This window comes from Seriola aureovittata, chromosome 14 (genome assembly GCF_021018895.1).
Source record: "Seriola aureovittata isolate HTS-2021-v1 ecotype China chromosome 14, ASM2101889v1, whole genome shotgun sequence".
NCBI lineage: Eukaryota > Metazoa > Chordata > Actinopteri > Carangiformes > Carangidae > Seriola > Seriola aureovittata.
Genome location: NC_079377.1, coordinates 10,843,442 through 10,862,366, shown reverse-complemented (window position 1 = coordinate 10,862,366; position 18,925 = coordinate 10,843,442). Strand labels below are relative to the sequence as shown.

At 41.0% G+C, this 18,925-nt stretch overlaps 1 protein-coding gene across 2 annotated transcripts; it reads right to left on the bottom strand.

Moving 5' to 3' along the window:
* Positions 1 to 37: 37 nt before the first annotated feature.
* col9a1b (collagen, type IX, alpha 1b) lies at positions 38 to 18,802 on the bottom strand. Of its 2 annotated transcripts, XM_056394700.1 has the most exons (38): positions 17,735 to 18,802; positions 17,535 to 17,608; positions 16,515 to 16,601; positions 16,047 to 16,179; positions 15,314 to 15,710; positions 14,148 to 14,231; positions 13,469 to 13,489; positions 12,997 to 13,059; positions 12,857 to 12,892; positions 12,695 to 12,757; positions 11,572 to 11,625; positions 11,167 to 11,202; positions 11,010 to 11,033; positions 10,847 to 10,900; positions 9,727 to 9,780; positions 9,458 to 9,490; positions 9,319 to 9,375; positions 9,165 to 9,218; positions 7,583 to 7,636; positions 7,407 to 7,460; positions 7,214 to 7,267; positions 7,073 to 7,126; positions 6,908 to 6,961; positions 6,762 to 6,815; positions 6,551 to 6,604; positions 5,943 to 5,987; positions 5,784 to 5,837; positions 5,645 to 5,698; positions 5,488 to 5,541; positions 4,712 to 4,783; positions 4,521 to 4,556; positions 4,372 to 4,416; positions 4,210 to 4,242; positions 3,939 to 4,085; positions 2,755 to 2,809; positions 1,671 to 1,859; positions 1,492 to 1,569; positions 38 to 1,074 (listed from the first exon to the last, which is right to left on the bottom strand). In XM_056394700.1, exons 1-38 carry the CDS (start codon positions 17,905 to 17,907, stop codon positions 878 to 880), a joined length of 2,934 nt encoding a protein of 977 aa, XP_056250675.1. In that variant the 5' UTR covers positions 17,908 to 18,802; the 3' UTR covers positions 38 to 877. The 2 variants fall into 2 exon arrangements, with proteins under 2 accessions (XP_056250675.1, XP_056250676.1); XM_056394701.1 differs by lacking the exons at positions 13,469 to 13,489; positions 14,148 to 14,231; positions 15,314 to 15,710; ... (2 more) ...; positions 17,535 to 17,608; positions 17,735 to 18,802 and adding an exon at positions 13,544 to 13,752.
* Between the last annotated feature and the right edge of the window lie 123 nt (positions 18,803 to 18,925).

The following is an 18,925-nucleotide window of genomic DNA, read 5'->3' as shown; positions in this document are numbered from 1 at the left end:
GTCACAAAGTATACCATCACAGACTGACAGACCAGTATAAAGAATAAATTAAACACTGTGTGTGTTGTTTTCTTTATTTCTTACATGACTGTGGGTTTCCCTCAGTCCTAGAATATATTTCCATGTATGCACAGCTGCACTCTGTTGTCATTCTGTACAATGAGGCAAAATCTCACATCAGGTTGTTTTGTAGGAAATATAATTAACCACAATTCAAACATTTTTTTTACAGATTTACAACATAAACTGAAGTCAGTGTGACTTGATGACATTTTCATCCTCTCTCCTTTTTATTTTGAACTGCTGGGCTGAGAAGATGGTCAGACATGCAGGCACTCAGCAGGCGGATTGCTGGTACATAAGCACATCCAGAACAAAATAACTGAAAAAAGGCCCTTAAACCAAACAAAAACCTGATCCTGATCTGCTTTGGGCGACTGTCTGAAATGCTCTGTGAAAAAGTGGAGGAGCTTTTATGTGAGAAAACAGTGTGAATGGAGAACAGGAGAGGAAAAAGCAGACAGAGGTACAAGGAGAGTGGAATAAACAAACATTTATGGTCATTTCATTTCGTGTCAGAAATGTGATCACACTGTGCTCAATATATCAAAACATCTCTCAGGTAGAAAAACACACCAGAAGGAGCTAGATTTTAACAGCACAAAAAAATGTTTTGTGTGTGTGTTTTTTTATTTATTTATTTTTTTACTGCTGGCTCCTTCTGATGAAGATGTGACTGGCACAAAAGATGCACACAAGACTAGAGGTTAATGGATCAAAGGCACCACACCAACCACAGCCCAGGGGAAGAAGGTGTGAAAAATGTGTGCTCAGGGAAGATAATCCACCAGTCTTTCTGTCTCTGCCAGAGTGGCTCTTAGTTCCCTGCAGGTCCCTTCACATCCAGAGACTGGTGGGCGGCCCCTGGTTGGAGGTTGCAGGCTGATGGGTCACAGTAACCATTAGGACCAGCTGAACCAGGGGGCCCAGGTACACCGGGCTGTCCAGGTACGCCAGGAGGTCCCCGCTGCCCGTCCCGACCGTCCTGACCGTAGCCAGGTTTGCCTGGCTCACCTGTTATCACAAAATTCATTTTAGGATGCCAGTTGCTCGATATCGGATTGTTTCATATTTTTCCAAGTCTATCTTAACACAACAGCCACAAGCTCTTATATGCAATGAAAGAGGTTCTGGTTGCTGTGATCATTCTTCCTGTCCACACTCCTTCTTAACTAAATATCAGTATCAAACTCAAAGAGTTTGCCTCAAATCAGCTTCAGCTGAACATGGAACATGTTTTATATCAAACAAGGAGGGTGTGGATTTTGTCCCTAATCTCTTTCACTGAGGACACATTCAGACCAGAACTCATCACAGCAACAAAAAACAGTTTCAATGTAGCCCTGGGATCATCATTCTGTTTTTATGATAAGAAATTACTACCTACCCTTTAAGATAGAGGATCAGATTTAAAATGCAAAATGTACTCACCGGGAAGTCCAGGAGGTCCTGGCTGACCTTTAGGTCCTCGTGCAGTGGGCCCTCTGGAGCCTCTGTCTCCCATTTCACCTGTAATACGTGTTATGTAATGCAGATTTTAGTGTACATCAAACACTAACAAACATGCCATCATTTCATCAAGCAGCAACACCTGCCAATAAATGTATCACCTTTAGGTCCTTTCACTCCTAAAGGTCCTGGTGGCCCTTTGAGTCCCGGAAGGCCTCTTGCTCCACCCTGCCCAGGGAAGCCATTGTCTCCTGGAGGCCCTGGTGGCCCCGGAGGTCCAGGTTTTCCAGGTAAACCAGCTACACCAGACTCTGGCCTCCTTAAACTAGCTGCTAACTGGGCCAGCTGTTCTGTTGGAGCACAGCAGGAGGAAAATGATGAAACACATTGAATGTTGCCAAACAGTTGTAGCTGACTGTTACCAAGGGATTTTTTTTAAAAACACAACACTTTGTAATAAATCATGCCGCAGCATATGAAAGCTCATTTCTGAAAGCCTGAAGCAACTTTCTTGGAGGAGATGGTCCAGCAGCTCTTGTACATGAGTTCAGAGTGAAGCAGAGTGAGGTGAAACTCTGGTCACGATATCCCTTGAGCTTTGCCTGTTTTTCAACCTTTTTCCAAAGAACCTCAGTAAATTGAGCAGAAAGAAGATAATACTCTTTATTTCAAGCAATCAGCGACAGAAAATGTATGTTCATGGTGCAAAGGATCTAATATTAATCTCCTGTGGCTCCTTGCTGTATGGTACTTTGCACTTAAGATTCCAGTTTCCTGGCTTGCTGATGAAAATTCATGCAGTGGCTGTTCAACTGCTCTTTTTCAAGATTTCCTTTCCAGGCAGACTCTTTGCTTGGAGCAGGGGAGTGCAGGTCTGCTGGAGGTGAAATTAATTTTTTAGCACATCGGGGTATAAAAAAGGCATGAGTGCAGGAGATGAGTTGTGAAGATGTAGGAGCAGAAGAATGAGAGAACAGAGGTCGTGACTTCAGTGAAACATTTCTACAGCTCGGAGAGGGGAATTTTTCATCCATCAAGTAAACAAAGGCTGAAGCTTATTTCATGTTTTGGTTATGAGATCTTCCCTTTCTGAACTTCAGAGTATTCAGAAACCGCCCAGATCAATGAAACAGCAGAGGGGCGGATCTACTTGTGGTTGTGTAATGAGACTTTCTGGTACAGATTAAAGTCAAGAAATGAGGCACAAAGGGATGATAAATGGGGTCAAAGGCCCATCTTTCTTACCTTGCATGACTCGCATGCAAACTTGTTTGATGTGCTGATCACTCGGCTCTTTACCCTGAAAAGAAAAAGATGACTGAATAGATTTCATTACAGTGTCTGAAACATTTACGTCAAGGCTCTGTAGTACTGTTATCAAGTGAACACAGCACTCCTCCTGCTTCCTCTGCTGCATTTGTTCGTATTACAACAACACAGGTATTAAATCTGAGCTGGGATTTTATCGATTCTTGATGAAGAGCTGTTCATCCACTACAGGGATGCCAGCGTGCCTGTGAGCTTGCTGGGGGATTCAATTCCTACACTGAAGCCTTCGGTGGGTGCAAAGATTTTAAATTGCCATCAAGACAACATTTTTTCTCATGTTTATGCTCATGTGTTTTGTTTAATTCCCTGCTGCTGAAAAATATTGGGGTTTCGAGTTTTCTAGTTTATTTGCACAAGTTAAAAATATAAGAAGGACAAAGATGAAAGTGTATAGGGAGAAGCGTTCAGCCCAGAGGGACTTAATAATGGCCTCTACCTAAGTTTTTCTTTTTTTAAATATGTTCTGTAGAATTTAAGAAGGAAAAACTTCCAAAAATGAGTCCCCCTGTATCCTCTTGACCGTAATTCTTAAGAGGTTTTAGGAAGATAAACACACAGACATATCTAGTGACGATCTGTGAATCTGTTTGAAAGTAAAACATGTGTGAAACAAATGATACCTGTACAGCACACCCGGAGGTTTTGCTGTTACACTAATATACTCAATTCACTGCATTACAAGTCAAGATTTGAATCTAAAAATACAAGAAGTTGTGCAAAAGTGTGAGGTTTCTTCTTCTCATTTTTATGACTTCAAACATGAACAAAGCCAATGACATGACTCCTTCCACCCCAACCAGACTGTCTGGCACCTGCTATACAGAAGGTAGACAAGACACTAACACCATATTAGAAATCCCAACTGAAGACTGAGATTCAATTTCACTTGTGATAAAAAATCACCACTACACTGTTTTTTGGCCACCCTCTGTAAGTCTTCATGCTAAATCAAAACGTTGAGGCCTGAGAGTTTTGGTTACAGACGCTTGGTTGCTTGGCTTGTGTCCTTCTCACTCTGTCATACTGCTGCACAGGTATTGTAGTCTTCGTCAGACACTTTCTCTAGACTCTCAGCTTTAAGTGTTTTCTGTCAGACCTACCGCAGGTCCCTGGGACCCTCTGACTCCAGGTGAACCCCTGTTCCCCTGCATGCCCCGGGGTCCGGGTGTGCCAGGCGGCCCCTCGATGCCGGGCTGGCCTCGACTTCCCTCAGGACCTCTTCTGCCAGGCTCGCCGGGGTTACCGACCTTGACGGGAATAAATAAGGCGCAAGGCCAGATAGAGTATCACAATACTGCAGCACTTCCTCAATGTTTTGACATCAGGGGGATAAACACAGGCACCAAGTTAAAATAATCTCTTTAAACTCACCTCTCCTTTAGGTCCAGCCTCTCCTGTTTCACCCTATGACAACATCGATAAAACACAGAGGATGGAAACAGGGACATTTGTACTCTGGTGATATTCTATTGTGAATTGAATTGTTGAGTAGTTAAAATAAATTAAATGAACAGCGCTGGTTTAACAACTTACAACATCCCCTTTGTCGCCAGGGTTTCCCTCATCACCTTGTTCTCCCTGTAAAAACACAGCGTGGAAATTATTTACGTAAAGCAACATGCTTGTTATTTCAATGCAGCATCACTATAAAGCCAGAATTACTTGGTATCAGGATTCCATACCTGCTCTCCTTTGGGTCCTGCCTCTCCACGTTCTCCCTGTAATAAAAAACAAAGACAATGTGGTAATTAACTTAACGAAGTGTCCACACTAGAGGGAGCTAATCAGCTGTTTGTTGTTGAACATTAATCTCTCTCTTACTATTCAAGACAATAGTCCTGAACCTGAAAAGGTGTCTGTGTTGTTTTCTTACCCGCTCTCCTTTCACCCCAGGAAGACCAGGAGGACCAGGGAGACCAGGAAGGCCGGGGTCACCTTTGGGTCCCTGTAACAAACAACAATGCACATCTGATGAGTAGAAACATCTAAGCAGGAGTAATAAAAATATGTTGAGAACCACAGCAGCCTTTTACAAGACAGAAAAAAATGTCTGTTTCATAAGGAATTACACCTGCTAGTATTGCTGAAAGGAAAGAAATCAACAGTTGTAGTAAATAACTCCAGTTTAAAAGTAAGAATTTGTTGTGTACCAGGGCACATCCACACATTGTGCTCATGAAAGCTTAGCATTGCTGTGTTTGTGTGTGCCATTCCCTCTTTGATCACTGGCCGACTGTCTCAGGAATGCCAGGAGAACAGAAGGCTCATTCAGCCTGCTGCTTTCTGGTCTCCCCTTACTGTGAAAATAGACCCCATGTGAGATCCTGGCTCAGTCTATTCTCTGAGACATTCCAGGGAAACAACAGCCAGGACTACACACTCCGAGGCTTCAGCCCTTTTCAGCTTCTTTCATTCAAAGTATCAAAAAATACAGGAGCTAAGTATTTGGCGCTTCTGCTTGTGTGTGTGTTCTCTAGTGGTTTTTCTATATATTACAGCTGATGATTGTTGGATGTACACTGGCTGCTAAGGTTTTTATAAGGCCTTTATTTTCAAAATAAAGGTATAAAAAAAAAAAAAAATTTTAAAACAGAAATCAATCACTTAAAATCTAAATTTAAATAAATAATGCTCGTGTTTATAACTTACCCTGGCACCTAGCTTGCCAGCCGGACCTGCAGGGCCTAGCTCTCCTATACTTCCCTATAGGGAAGAGAAAATGATAAGAAAGAAAAGGGTTGAATTACAATTTGAAATATGAGCAAATTAAAGACAAGAGATAAATTAATCTGAGAAGAATACTCACAGGCTCACCGATGGGTCCAACAGGTCCCAACTCTCCCTGTTCTCCGCGCTCACCCTGTCAGTGAAATAACGCAGTGGCACAACAGTGGTGACAAAGATCAGAGCAGCCTTTCAACATCTTGTATGCTGCTCATACTTACCGTTTTACCAGCAGGTCCCATTGTCCCAGGGAGGCCTGGCTGACCAGCATCTCCCTGCACAGACAAAACCAAAGTGTCAGATATTGACAATTTGAGAAAAAAAAAATATTGAATTCAAGAAACAACATCAAATGTTTAATAAATGATCAAACAAACAACCTTAGGGCCACTCAAGCCTTTTTGTCCAGGTGAACCAGGTAAACCCTAAAAACACACAACAGGTATTGAAGAGATACAACAGGAACAAGGAGAATACGTTCTTACAACAAAGGATAAATATTTCCAACTGCAAAAGTTATTCTTGAAAAAGAATTCACCTCCCTGTAAGAAACAGTGGACCATGAAGAAGTAGGAAAAATAAAAATCTGCACCGAAATAAGCTTAAGAAAAAAGTGTTGATATTTAAATCAGGTGATGACTTTTGCCCCCGAAATTCTTATTGATTAATTCTTATTGCTGTCACAATCAGGGTACTTTTCATTTGACTAATCACGGATTAGAGGGCTGGAAAAACATAACCGTGGGGTGGGATTCAAATCGTATTTGCTTGAAAGGTCCACATACAGAAAACAGGCTTCAATGTGTAATATAAAGCACGAGAAAATCATTCCTCTGACTGCTGCTTGTTGTTGCAGTACAGATGTGGAGATGCGTATTGTGCTGCTGTATGCATGGGCTCTCGAGCTTTAAACAACTCCTGGGGAGATTACTCAGGTACATCCAATCGGAGTCAGTCTTGACAGTTTGGGGTTAAAGGTCATACTCACAGGAAGCCCCTGAAGTCCAATCTCTCCAGGAACGCCTGGCTTCCCAATGCCTCCCTGCAGGGAAACAGACAGTGAAAAACTGAAGCTGATGTTGCTCCTAACAGCAAAATAGCCAAGCCTTGTTTTTTTTTTTGTTTTTTTATAAGTAAGACAATTTACAATAAAAAAAATTCTTAGTTTTATAAAAGAATCGCTACGATTAATGCCCTACCTTTGCTCCTGGCATCCCGGGAATACCCTCACGACCATCCACGCCCGGTAAACCCTGGTGATAAAAAGGACAAAAATAAAATGAGGTGTTTGCACAAAATATAACTGCAAAATATTTTTATTTGTCCTCATCGATCAGACACTCACAGCCTCTCCCTTGGGACCTGGCAGGCCTGTGATTCCTCTTGCCCCTAGAATACCCTGAACAACAGAGCAACAATATGGTTAGTCCATTTATAATAGCTGTAGAAAACACTTATTTTTGACATTTGAAACTGTTTATGTCTATGATGAGGAGGTGTGTCTACTAACCGTTTCACCTCTAGGCCCCAGCTCGCCCATCACACCTCTCTGGCCTTGATCTCCCTGAAACGATGCAGTGAATCGTACATGACTCATACGGACCACATTTGCTTTAAAAATAAAAGCATTCATACTGTGGGACAAACTTACAGCTGCTCCTGCGACACCCTGGGGACCGGGACCTCCATCAGGACCTCGAGCTCCCTGCGAGGGAATAATGTCAGTATCGGTATTATAATCTGTTTAAAGGATTTTACAGTAATAGACGACAGTAGTCATGATTAAGGAGGAATCTGAAGTATATGAAGGGTACCATGGGCTTAAAAATCATAAACACACTTACCATCTCTCCCTTGGGGCCCATCATTCCCATTGCTCCACGAAGTCCCTGAGGGCCCTGAAATAACAACAGACCCAACAGGTGCCTCAGTGAGCAGAAAAATAAGAACCCAACACGGTAAAGAACAAAGCGCAAAATTAAAGGGTCTAAAATATCATCTAATAAATACAGTATCTAACCATTGGCCCTTGGGATCCAACCTCTCCCGGACTTCCCTGGTCTCCCTCCTCACCCTGAGTGAAGAAAAACAGCATAAAGTCAAACAGATTAAACACTGCACAGCAATTTTAACTATATTATAAGAGTGAAGCTACATCCTAACACATGATGCAACTGGCATCCCATCGATGCCTCTCTTTTTTCTTTCCAAAAACTAACTAACTAACAGGCTGCTCCTATCAACTGTGTGTTGAATAGAGAATGAGGCAGCCAGTCTGAGATGTGTTTAATACCCACTTCTTAATGGATTGCAGGGGGGGAAGGGGGGCAAAAGCAGACGATTTAACTCCAAATTACTGTTCTCCTTCTTTGCAAATTACAAATAATTTATATGCTGACTGTGTGGTAGACCTGAGGAGGCACATCCATTAAGATAAATAACAGCCGGGGTCTGAGGCGGTGCACATTTTCTAATGTTAATAAGCCAATTTCTTCTTTTAATTATGTGTATGATAACTGACTATTAGGACATGTAAACAATACATACCTGATAATCAAATGTCACACAACAAACAGGTCAAACGGGTCAGCAGTTGTTTACATCATAGAACAAGAGAGAAATGAAAACTTGATTCTGCTTGACTGCCTGATACAAAAAATTTCAGAATTCATCTTCTTCTCATGGAGACAATGTTTTTAGTCTCTAAAAAGACAAAGACGAAAGTCTGAGTCAGACAGACTGTTGAATGATTCAAAGAAATGTCTTCAATCTCTGATGGTTTGATAAAAAAAAAAAAAATTCTACCTTCATTTGTTCATTTATTAATGGCAACATTGTTTGACGTCATATGTAATTACTAGAACACATCATTGTTTCTGTTCATTTCAAATACAAAGTGAGGTACTGCATGTTTTTCTATATGACTGAGCCACATAATGTGCCAATATGTAATCTTTCAAATACATACTTATTTTATATTTCAATTTTTCTTTTTCAATATCCTAAAATAATAGACTTTCAACCCCAGCATAACATCTGGTTACTCCATTGTTAACTGTAAACCTCTTTATATTTGTGAATTTGTGAATGGAAAAAAGACAAAAAAAGGCTCAAATGAAACTTTCAGCGAAGGAGAAAATCATTCTCTGGGACCGAGTGCAGACTGACAGTAAATCATATCCTGGCACAGGGTGATAAAGGGAGATAGGCCCAGACTCATTTCCATTTATATAGTGCATGGACACATTACGGGGAGAGGGTAGTTGTGCTTGAACATCATTTCAAATAAATCATCCTCCGTGCATTACAAGGAGTCAGAGGCATTACACACAGGCATGTATCACTCCCTCTTGAAATAGAGCAGCACAAATAATACTTGTCTCAAAGGTGCTGGGAATCACTTCTGTACATTTAAGTGGCTGATAATTTTTACCTGATGTGGAACGTTGTGGCGTGTGTGACAGTTAAGGTGTTTTTAAGCAACTATTTGTGCAGCTTTATGTCAGTATAAATTCACTTTGTTGATGTATAGAACGTAACATTTCATATGACTAGAAATTGTTGACAAATAAGGATTTTTCCCTCAACAGAACATATTTTACCTTGTGTCCTTGTTTCCCAGGTTCTCCTGCTTCACCTTTTACACCTTTGTGGCCCTGGAAACATATAGAGAATAAAAGGAGCAGCAATTAAACACATTGCAGTATATTCAGGGACACTACCCTGATTTTAGTGTGACACAACTCTGCTACTCACCTTCATGCCAGGGAGGCCAGGATGTCCAGAGGTCCCAGGTGGACAAGCGTTTGGACACTAAACAACAACAACATAAAAGTTAGAAAGTACTCCTGACTCACATTTTATGCAAGAACATCTCCAGAAAACAAAACTTTACCAGTTCGGTGCTGCCAAGCATCCCTGCTGCACCCTGAAATTGAGAGGAAATACAAGTTAGCACTTTCATAATGCAAGCTATCAACATCAAGAAGGCTCTAAGGAGCTTCTAAACCACTAGAGGAAAGCTGGCAGTGTGCACTGGTGGCATCACCAACAAGGCCAAATTAATTTCATGCTCGAACCATGTTCCTTCCCTTGTGAAATATTAAAGTCAAATTGAATCATTGGCAAATCCTGTGAGATGTCAAACGAAGCTGTGTCACTTACTCTGGCCCCTGCTGGTCCACGAGGTCCCTGTGGTCCTCTCACACCAATGGCCCCCTGTGGGAAGAGACATAAAATGTCAGAACACAAGGAAACTGAATGCACTGTGTTCAACTACCAGTAATTCAGTTCATCAGGCCATTCATTTACTACTATCTTACAATGATATTTTCCCTGTAAAACATCCATTACTATCTCTGGGCCACATAAAATCTGTTCATGTAGCGTTTTACACCATCAGAATTTTAATGCTTAACATATCAAATATTGGTTCACCTGTTCAATTTGCAAATATTCATTCAGGGCAATTTACTCTAGCAGAGCAGACCATATTTCTTCATTTCTAGTTATAGGTGATGAATTTAAATGTTCTGAGACACAGACATTTATTAGTACACATGGTGAAATGTGCCAAACCCAGATTGTTACTATATCTGCATATTCATAATAACTGGAATGAAATCCAGTGTAAGCAGATACAGACAACTATAGCCAAAGGGCAATATTATAATAAAAATAAGTCAAATAAAAGTGTTACCTAGAATGTAGAGATAAAGTCTGAGATATGAAATATACCAATAAAAATGAGGCTTGAGGCAGTTAAAATGCTGAATATTTTATATTGAGTGTTGATTTTCTCACCTGAAATCAATTTTTAAGTTTTCTTATAATATGTGAAAAGGCCTTAAAATGCTGAATCCACCCTGACAAGAAAATGTTTAAACATCAAGTTGGTAAAATACAGGACTGTCTGACTGATTATATAAGCAGTGTATGGTGCATGGGTGTGTTCTTATGTGTGTTTGTGCACAAATGTTGTCAGTTCGCTGACACTGCAGCGGGCAGTACAGGCAGTGCTGTACAGATATGTTGTGTTTATACAAATCAAACTATGATATTGTAAAGATGGAAGGTATTCTGAATCATCTGCAGACGGGTTGCAGAGATGCTAATGTTGTCCCCAGTGAATGTGGCCTCACCTACATGCAGTCATTTTAACTTGTTATCATGGCATGAAGGTAAACACATCTGCTCTGTCATTGGCCAGCGGCACCATACCACAACCTCAGTGCTCAAGCAGACCGTATTTGATGCTAACAGTCTAATGCTCATCTCTACTCACAAGTGTTCCAACTTTTCCCACTTCACCCGGAAGTCCTCCAGGCCCGGGTGGTCCCTGTACAAAGTCACATTTCAGGTATTCAATATTAACACAACTTTGATAAACACTACCACAATTTATATGAAGTGTGGGATTGATTGCATAGTATAAACAAATGACTTACGGGGGGTCCATCTGGCCCAACACCCTAAGGAGAGACATATACAGTATGACTCAGTGTGATATATATATATATAAATATATAATTTGATGTATACAAGATAAGAAAGATTTTCCAGACATTCATGGTTGATGTAATGGTAAAGGGAAATGCTACTCACAGCTGTCCCACGAGGTCCAACTCTTCCAGGTTCACCCTATACACGATGAAGATAAAAACATTAGATTCACAGACAGACTTTGAGACAAACACTGAAATACTGTGTTCAGGTGAAACTTAGTTGTGTGAGTTTGCAGACGGTCCGTGTTAACATTCCTCTAGCTCATCACATGACTGAGCTGGGCCCATTTGACCCAGCAATGTTTAGCCTAATGAGGACCAATGTTGGGGCTTCATTCCCCACGGAGATTACACAGAAGACTTGCAGGATTAAGTCTCATTTGTCATGAGGAATTGGTTTATGCACTGCGGCTCTCGCTGCCATGCCAAAAGACTGGACAGCAGCTTGGCACCATTTCACTGACAGACTCTAAAGCAGGAAAGAAAAGGCTCATTAGTCACTCACTTTCTGTCCAAGTGGACCGTCAGGCCCTGGATCTCCAATAGGGCCAGTCAAACCCTGCAGAGAGGAGATATCAGGCTTAACTAATACATCATAACAAAGCTTAGAGCACTTCAATCACTGTATTTTTTCACCTTACATTTGAAAAACCATTGGCAAGTTAAATGAACCTACTCTCTCAGCGGCCAATACTTTTTTCCCCTCTGTCAAAATTTCTGAATTCAGCTTCAGATCTCCATAACATTACATCATAACACAGTCTTACTCCAGTGGGAGGAGTCCTACGTATCCATAAATGGGATTAACTTGACTACAACCACCCCCCTCTAAATTGTTGCAATATATAATGCACTGCTGCTACATGTTTCTCATTGAAATTAAAGAGTCCACAAGAATGTGATCAACTTCACAGACATGAAGAGAGAGTCAGCACCAGGGCAGAGGGCAAAGCTCTCAGAGTGCAAACCAAGCAGACGGCAGCATTCCTCTGGCTCATTTCAAACAAGCCCATTGAAAGAAATCATTCCACACTGTTTTGAGGATTCTCAATAGGAGATACGAACAGCGGCCAGCCAACAAAGCTGCCATTGTTTCCAGAATCCTGGGGACGTGCATCCAGGTAACACAGCCAATGAATCATAACGCATAAAACAAATATATTCTATGATAGTTTATAACACCACGTTCTGAATGAGACTTGAATTAAAACCAATACTTTATCTACCTAAACCTTTATGGTGAACTAAATTCGCCTACAGCTCCTCTTTGTCAGTCTATCATCAGCACCAGTATTATGTTAGGATGTTTTCCTAACCCTCCTTTAAACTCTGAAAGGAGCCAAAGTTAATTGCACTCAGGTCCTGGTTTACCCTGTCACAAAGGAAATTTAGATTTGTTCATCCTGTTTAATAAATTCCTCACATTTTTGCACACATTTCCCCAAGACCCCCCCCCCCTCTAAATCTGAAATTTCATTGGTCACTCAAGACTAATAAGTGTGAACATAACCTATAAGGTGGGAGGATCACACTTTGTAGTTCCACCCCCTGGCAGGCTTGAGGTTTCATTGTGGCCAGAAAGGAAGCAAACACCAAATACATGAAATATAAAACATAAGAGCACTCACATCATTCCCAGGAATTCCAGGTAATCCTGAAGAGCCAGGTTTGCCTGCATCTCCATCAGGTCCCTAAAAACAAAGGGTTCCACATACACACACAGTTCAGGGGAAAGCATGACAATGAAAAGCAATACAGCATTTCAATTTTGTACTGAATGTTATAATTACAGGAGGACCATCTTCGCCATCTGCTCCCCTCTCCCCCTGCAACAGAAGAGATTCAAAAGTTTCAGGAGAGAAGATAATGAACTATGGACAATGTATCTGCTGCATTATATGGACAATGTTACAGAATTGAGAGCACTTACAGCAATGCCATCAATTCCCGGTACACCTGCAGGTCCAGGAGGGCCAGAAGGTCCGTCACTCCTCTGAGTAAAATAATAATTATACAATAATAAAATATCGGCTTAAATTTCTGAAGACTACCCTACCAATTTTTTTGTGATTCCTAACATTGACATTCTGCTACACAGACGATATGAAGAAATGAGAGCAGGTGCACCATCTTATTGTATGTTGCTAGAAGACAAGCCTGTCTCTTGGATACACTGAAATAGCTCACAGTCTATAGAGATGATTTCTGCTTGCAGAAATATGTCAGCAATAGATGGCACTTTGTTAAAATAAAGGTTTAAAAGGAAAACTCCAGACAAAAAGTGGCCTGTCTTACTTTTTCCCAGACAGTCCAATAAATGTAATAAATAAAACAACTCGAGCATCTCGCCACAACTATAAATGGATTTTGTTACTTAGGAGGAGCACCAGGGGAACACTCACCTGCACCTCTGTCACATCAGTCTATAGAGACAAATAGAGAGAGCACAAGCAGAGAGAGAGAAACATAAGTCTTACTTGAGCGGAGCAAATAAGGACAAGCTGCAGGAGCAGCACCAGAAGTGGCCCTCTAACGCTGGGGCCCCGAGCCATGATCTCCCCGTGGGCAGGAAAGGTAAAAGTTTTAGTCCTTTCACTGGGAATTGTTGGGCTGAAGGAACCCCCGACAAAACAACCCGACTGAATCCCCTCCAGCTATCTAGACCGTCCGCGGTCCCATAGCCATCAGGGGCTCATGTTTATTCATACAATGCCTGCTTACAGGAAGCGATTGGAGGGTTTGCAGAGGGGGACACCGCGGGGAGGGGCCACACCCCAGACACCACCAATAGGCAGGATCAGCGGGTTATTTAACTTCTGATAAGACCAAATAATTTTATTTTAACTATATTGCTGGTGTGACAAATTTAAATGTACACTCTAATAAAAACAAAATCAGTGGTGGTGATGACTTCATGGGGACAAGTGGAGCAAAAGTTTGGATGCTGCTTGGTTTTATTACCCTCTCCATTAAAGGCACCTTTGGCTCCTCTAACTAAAATACCAATATTTTATCTTTGTAACTGATGACCTCAGACCTCAAATTGCAGACTCACGTAGTTCATCAGGTTTTCACTCTTACCGATGTCCTGGCTGGGAGGTCATAACAAGCTTCAGTCCTGGCGCGCGTCACATCGCAGTGAATCAGCATTGACTCGAGTTCAAACTTGATGAATAAACAAAGGGACATAATACATTAGCACAATATCACCACAGCAGACCTAACAGACACAGCCTAACAGTGTCATCCAGTGTTAAAGCTACACAGACTGTGTCCCGAGAGCAGCTTCCGTTAACAAATCAACCCCATTGTGCATTTTACAGCATATGAGAAAAGCATAAATATATTCGTTACAGTGTGGGACTCATTATCAAACATTACTAGGGGCTGTGGGAGTTATAACGTGATCGAAGCGGTGCACGACAAAGACGCACATGCAGAATGTTTGGAAACCATGCACCTGAGCTGCATGGTGTGGCAGCCCTCTGCAGGATGTTTAAGCCTGTGCACAGCTCGTTGCCTATTCTTCACCACAACCTGCAACAAATTCCACATATTTGTCGCTAAAGCCTGAATGGAGAGACAGCTGGCTTGTACTGTACTGGAAATAGTAGCTACTGGAGACACACCAGACAGGATGGTGAGAAAACACAGGCATTCCCAAGTTTTGAATGCCAAGGACTCCTGAAGGAAAGTGAATAATCAGTGTAGAATTACACCCTTAGAATCCAATTCATAGAATTTCCTCTCAGTTTCAACTCACTCCTACTAATGGAAAATTACCCTTTAAAGTTGTATATAAGGGGTATATAGGCTACTTTAATGCAAAAGGACACAGATTGTTTGTCTTCACCTCATAATAACTACTACATAAATTAGGCTATTATATGTAAGTCACAAAATATTCACACTGCAAAAAGCTCTAACAATTCATCATATTTTAAGAGCTCATTCTACATTTTCCATGTTGCTTCAACCTGAAATGAACTGAACGTATATGGATCACTTTGGATCACAAATTGAGTCAAAAAAGTTTCTATTGGAAATGTAATGAAATAAGCTAAAAATATTACAAAATTCACAAAATGGAAATAGTCAAGCCGTTTTGCAGCTTGGGTGAACTTTAGTAGCTACTGTGATGATAAAAAAAAAGAAAAGAAAAAGAAAAGAAAAGAAAAGAAAAGAAAAACATTGCACATCTTAGATATTGCTTTAGTTGCAAATTCTCAGTGAGACAACAGACGCACCGGGATCGCCATCACTGGGTTGTCCTTGAGTTTTCCTATCAACGTGAACCCATCCAGACTGACTTTTTGCCGGGGTGGTATGCTTTGAGACCCGATCATGACACAGTCGACCAAAAGGGTAACGGAGCGCCTGCGGAAGTCCAGCAGGACTCTGTGCCACTGATCATTGAAAAAAGAAGCCAGGGGGCTGAAAACAACAGTCTGCCTGCCACTGCCCAGCGCCGTGAAGGTAAACTCCAGAGACTTAGACTCCCCGTTGAGTCTGACGGCCAGCTGCTCGTTGCCATTCATATCCTGCATTTGCCAGATATTCCAGTTTTTATTTATGGTGCTGGCACTCATGCGTAGCACAGCCACAAATACAAATTCTTCCGGTAGTCCCAGGGGATAAGCTGATCTGAAACATAGAGGATCGACCATTATGAAACCCCCAAATTACATTTACCATTAAAAATCAGTATTCCACTAAGGATTTATAATGTGTACTGAACATTGACTGTGTCATCTGCTATTGCCAGAAGAAATACTTATTCTGTTCATGATGGTCAAATCATATATTTCATCATATAAAATTTAATATTTGTGTTGTTTCATTACAAGAAAAAGAAGGAATGTGATGGTGCATACAGAATATAACCAATCTTTGATATTCAGGACCATGGACAGGGTAAACGGGGTTATACCAGTTCAACCACTAGGTGTCAGTCTTCACTCACACAACCCTGCGGCATACCTTGTGTTGATTCTGAAGTTGAATGCTGGGCCTATTTGATAAGCAACATGCTGAGGAGATGATCCAATAACCTTTTTCACAGTGCCCCTTCTTGCCAGCTCAGCAATGTGGAACTGAGACATAATATAAAATCCTAAGGGCACAGAGACAGAGGAGTGGTTATATATAGAATCATCTCAGAGGTCTGGCAATAGTCCCTCAGGATCTTCATTTGATCATTTTCCATGGTGAAGGACCAATACTTGCTGTTAAAGTATTCCTAAAACATCTCTATAGAGAGAAGTGTCTCCTCATGCACTATATAGTACAGATCCGTACATTCGAGCATTTGTATTATATTTTTAAGTTGATATGTTAACTTAAGACTGGCATTGTGTAGCTTTTTTTGACATGGGCAGGGTAAATGTCAAAATGAATAAACAAATAAAAAGTAAAAAGACAAACAATGCCAAGTTTTTGTGTATCCACCTGGGAAACGATCCTCCCCGACACTTATCTGAGGGCACATGGACTGCTGCTCCACATGAATACCAACTTGAGATGAAAATCGCACAGCTGCAACATGGAAACAGAAAACAGCCCGTTAGTAGTCGAAGAGAGTGTGCATGTGTGTGTGTGTGTGTGTGTGTGTGTGTGTGTGTGTGTACATGTGTGTATGTGTGTGTGTTGCAGCGAGTGAATAAAAGCCCAGTGTTTGGAAAGCTGCACCACTGCCTTGAATAAATATTAGACTATCTCACTGTTTGTGGTTTCCTCTTTAACACTTACGCTCTAGATTTGCCTGTTCTTGTACATCTGGACAGGAAGTTAAAGGTCTTTATCAAGTTTGAATAAATTCTTAATTTCTCCATTTGCTATGTCAGGGGCCTGCATTGTATTCAACATCTCACACTGTTAAAATAATTGCCAGAATTGTATTTATCAATGCATTTTGCTCAAGTATTACCATTGAGTGCACATTTGTATACAGCTGGACGGACTCCCTAACCCAGCAATGTAAGTGCTGTTGCACAGACCAAAGGAAACGTCATGTTATATGGATAAGGGCAGCCTTGTGTGCAGACGGAAGACAAAATAATGTAAATGACTCATGGAAATGAAGCAGTGTAGTCATATCTGTCTTATATTGATGAATGTCAATTAGCAGATTTTGTCAGCTGTAAAAGAGAAAGTACTAACAAAGCTCCACAGACCTCCTTGTATATGCATGAGTTAAAACGAAAAGCTGCATAGTTATTCAGTATGTCAGGAACAAGCCAAAACACAGAGGCACTGTAGAAAGTACAAATTAACCAGTATAATTAACCTATGTATGTATGTTTATGGTTGACATTTGCTGATAATTGGCATGCAATTACTCACCTTTGCAACAATGAACTGCACTTCTAATTTTGTAATTTCAATAATGAAGGGGTTTTTATTAAATTAAATGTTCATATTACTTTGTTTTCTTGTATGATTGTTATCTCGCTGCAGAAAACGACTTACTCTGTGAATGAAGTCCGGTGCACAGATATTCTGGGATCACATAGCAGCAGCACAATGAGTACAGAAGGATATTTCTGGAATACAATCAGAAATGGAACATCTTAATATGCGCTATGATTGAGTAAATGTAATAATTTGCACAATACTGTTAAATGACACATCACATTATGTATACAGTCACTATTAAGTGAGTTATTTACCTTTTGACTCCACCCATTTCACTGCTTGATCTGGAAATGAAAAAGCACCTGCTGCTGGATGTTTCTTCAGAATGGGTTCCAGATGAGACCCTGTATATCTGCTCCCTCAGCAGGAGTGAAAAACTCCAGGTCACAGTGAGGGGTCTCTTATAGGCTTGACTGTTGCTTGACATTTATTTGGGGGAGTGAGTCAACACTCTTCAGTGTCAACTCTGCATTCCACGGGAGTTCTCCTGCACCCACCTTGGATTTAATCTTAATCATTCTTCAAGCACGCAGTCACTGTCATGATTTGTAGTTCTATTTTCATGATTGTGTATTATAAGTGATAACATTTACATTAGCTGTGAAACCGATAATGTTACCTTGTTGTGGCTTTATTTGCCCAGCACTCCTGGGCTCTACATTTTCTGTGATCTCTATGGTTGCATGGTATTCGGACAGCATTGTTTCCAGTGCAGTGAAACTGAAAATCAAGAGACGCTGACTAAGGTGCAATTCAGGCTGTGTTTGCTCTTACAGGCCAAGAAGCATAAAAAAGGAGGCTATGCCTGAAATACACATATTTTCCATTGTAGTGATAACATCCAGAATCCATAGAAGCATTGTGTTTATTACCAGGAAACCCAGCTTTCATGATGTCTTCACAGGGAATTTGTTTGCACAGGGAACTGGGTTTAAGAACAAACCCCATTTCCTCCCCATACCCTGCCATTTATTACTTATTTCAAGCAATAAGTTGATTGGCCTCTGCTAGCACCAATAAGTTAAATTGGACTTATTACAGCCAGAACTCACTGCACATACTGCAGAGGACAGCACTAAATCCCTCTTTATTGGCAGGTTAAGCCTATTCACAGTAGGTCTGCAAACTCAGGCAAAGGGGAGGGGAAAAAAAGCACATCATAGAGAAAAATATATCAGACATCTATCTACATAGCTTTATACAGCCTATCAAAGGAGCCAAACAAACAAACCTCAAATTCTAGAAGTCATTCACACAATGCGAATAGGTTTAAATAATTAAAACTTATTGTAAAATCCTTTAAGAATATTGTATCCTTTTCTCCAATGTCCCATTTACAGGTAGCAACTTTGCATGTGGCGTCAGCTGCGTCTCTGGTATGTGCAGTAACGCGCAGTTAAATGTTCATCAGTGTGCAGCTGGAGCAGCGCCCGCTGTCAGCTCTT

Excerpts from the sequence above, each read along its gene's own strand:
- col9a1b (XM_056394700.1), bottom strand. The coding sequence starts at position 17,907 with ATGTCAAGCAACAGTCAAGCCTATAAGAGACCCCTCACTGTGACCTGG. Across the intron at positions 11,626-12,694 it reads CTGGAATTCCTGGGAATGAT|GGTTTGACTGGCCCTATTGG; the intron begins GTGAGTGCTCTT and ends TCCTCTCTGCAG. Across the intron at positions 9,219-9,318 it reads CTGGCCTCCCTGGCATGAAG|GGCCACAAAGGTGTAAAAGG; the intron begins GTGAGTAGCAGA and ends ATATGTTTCCAG.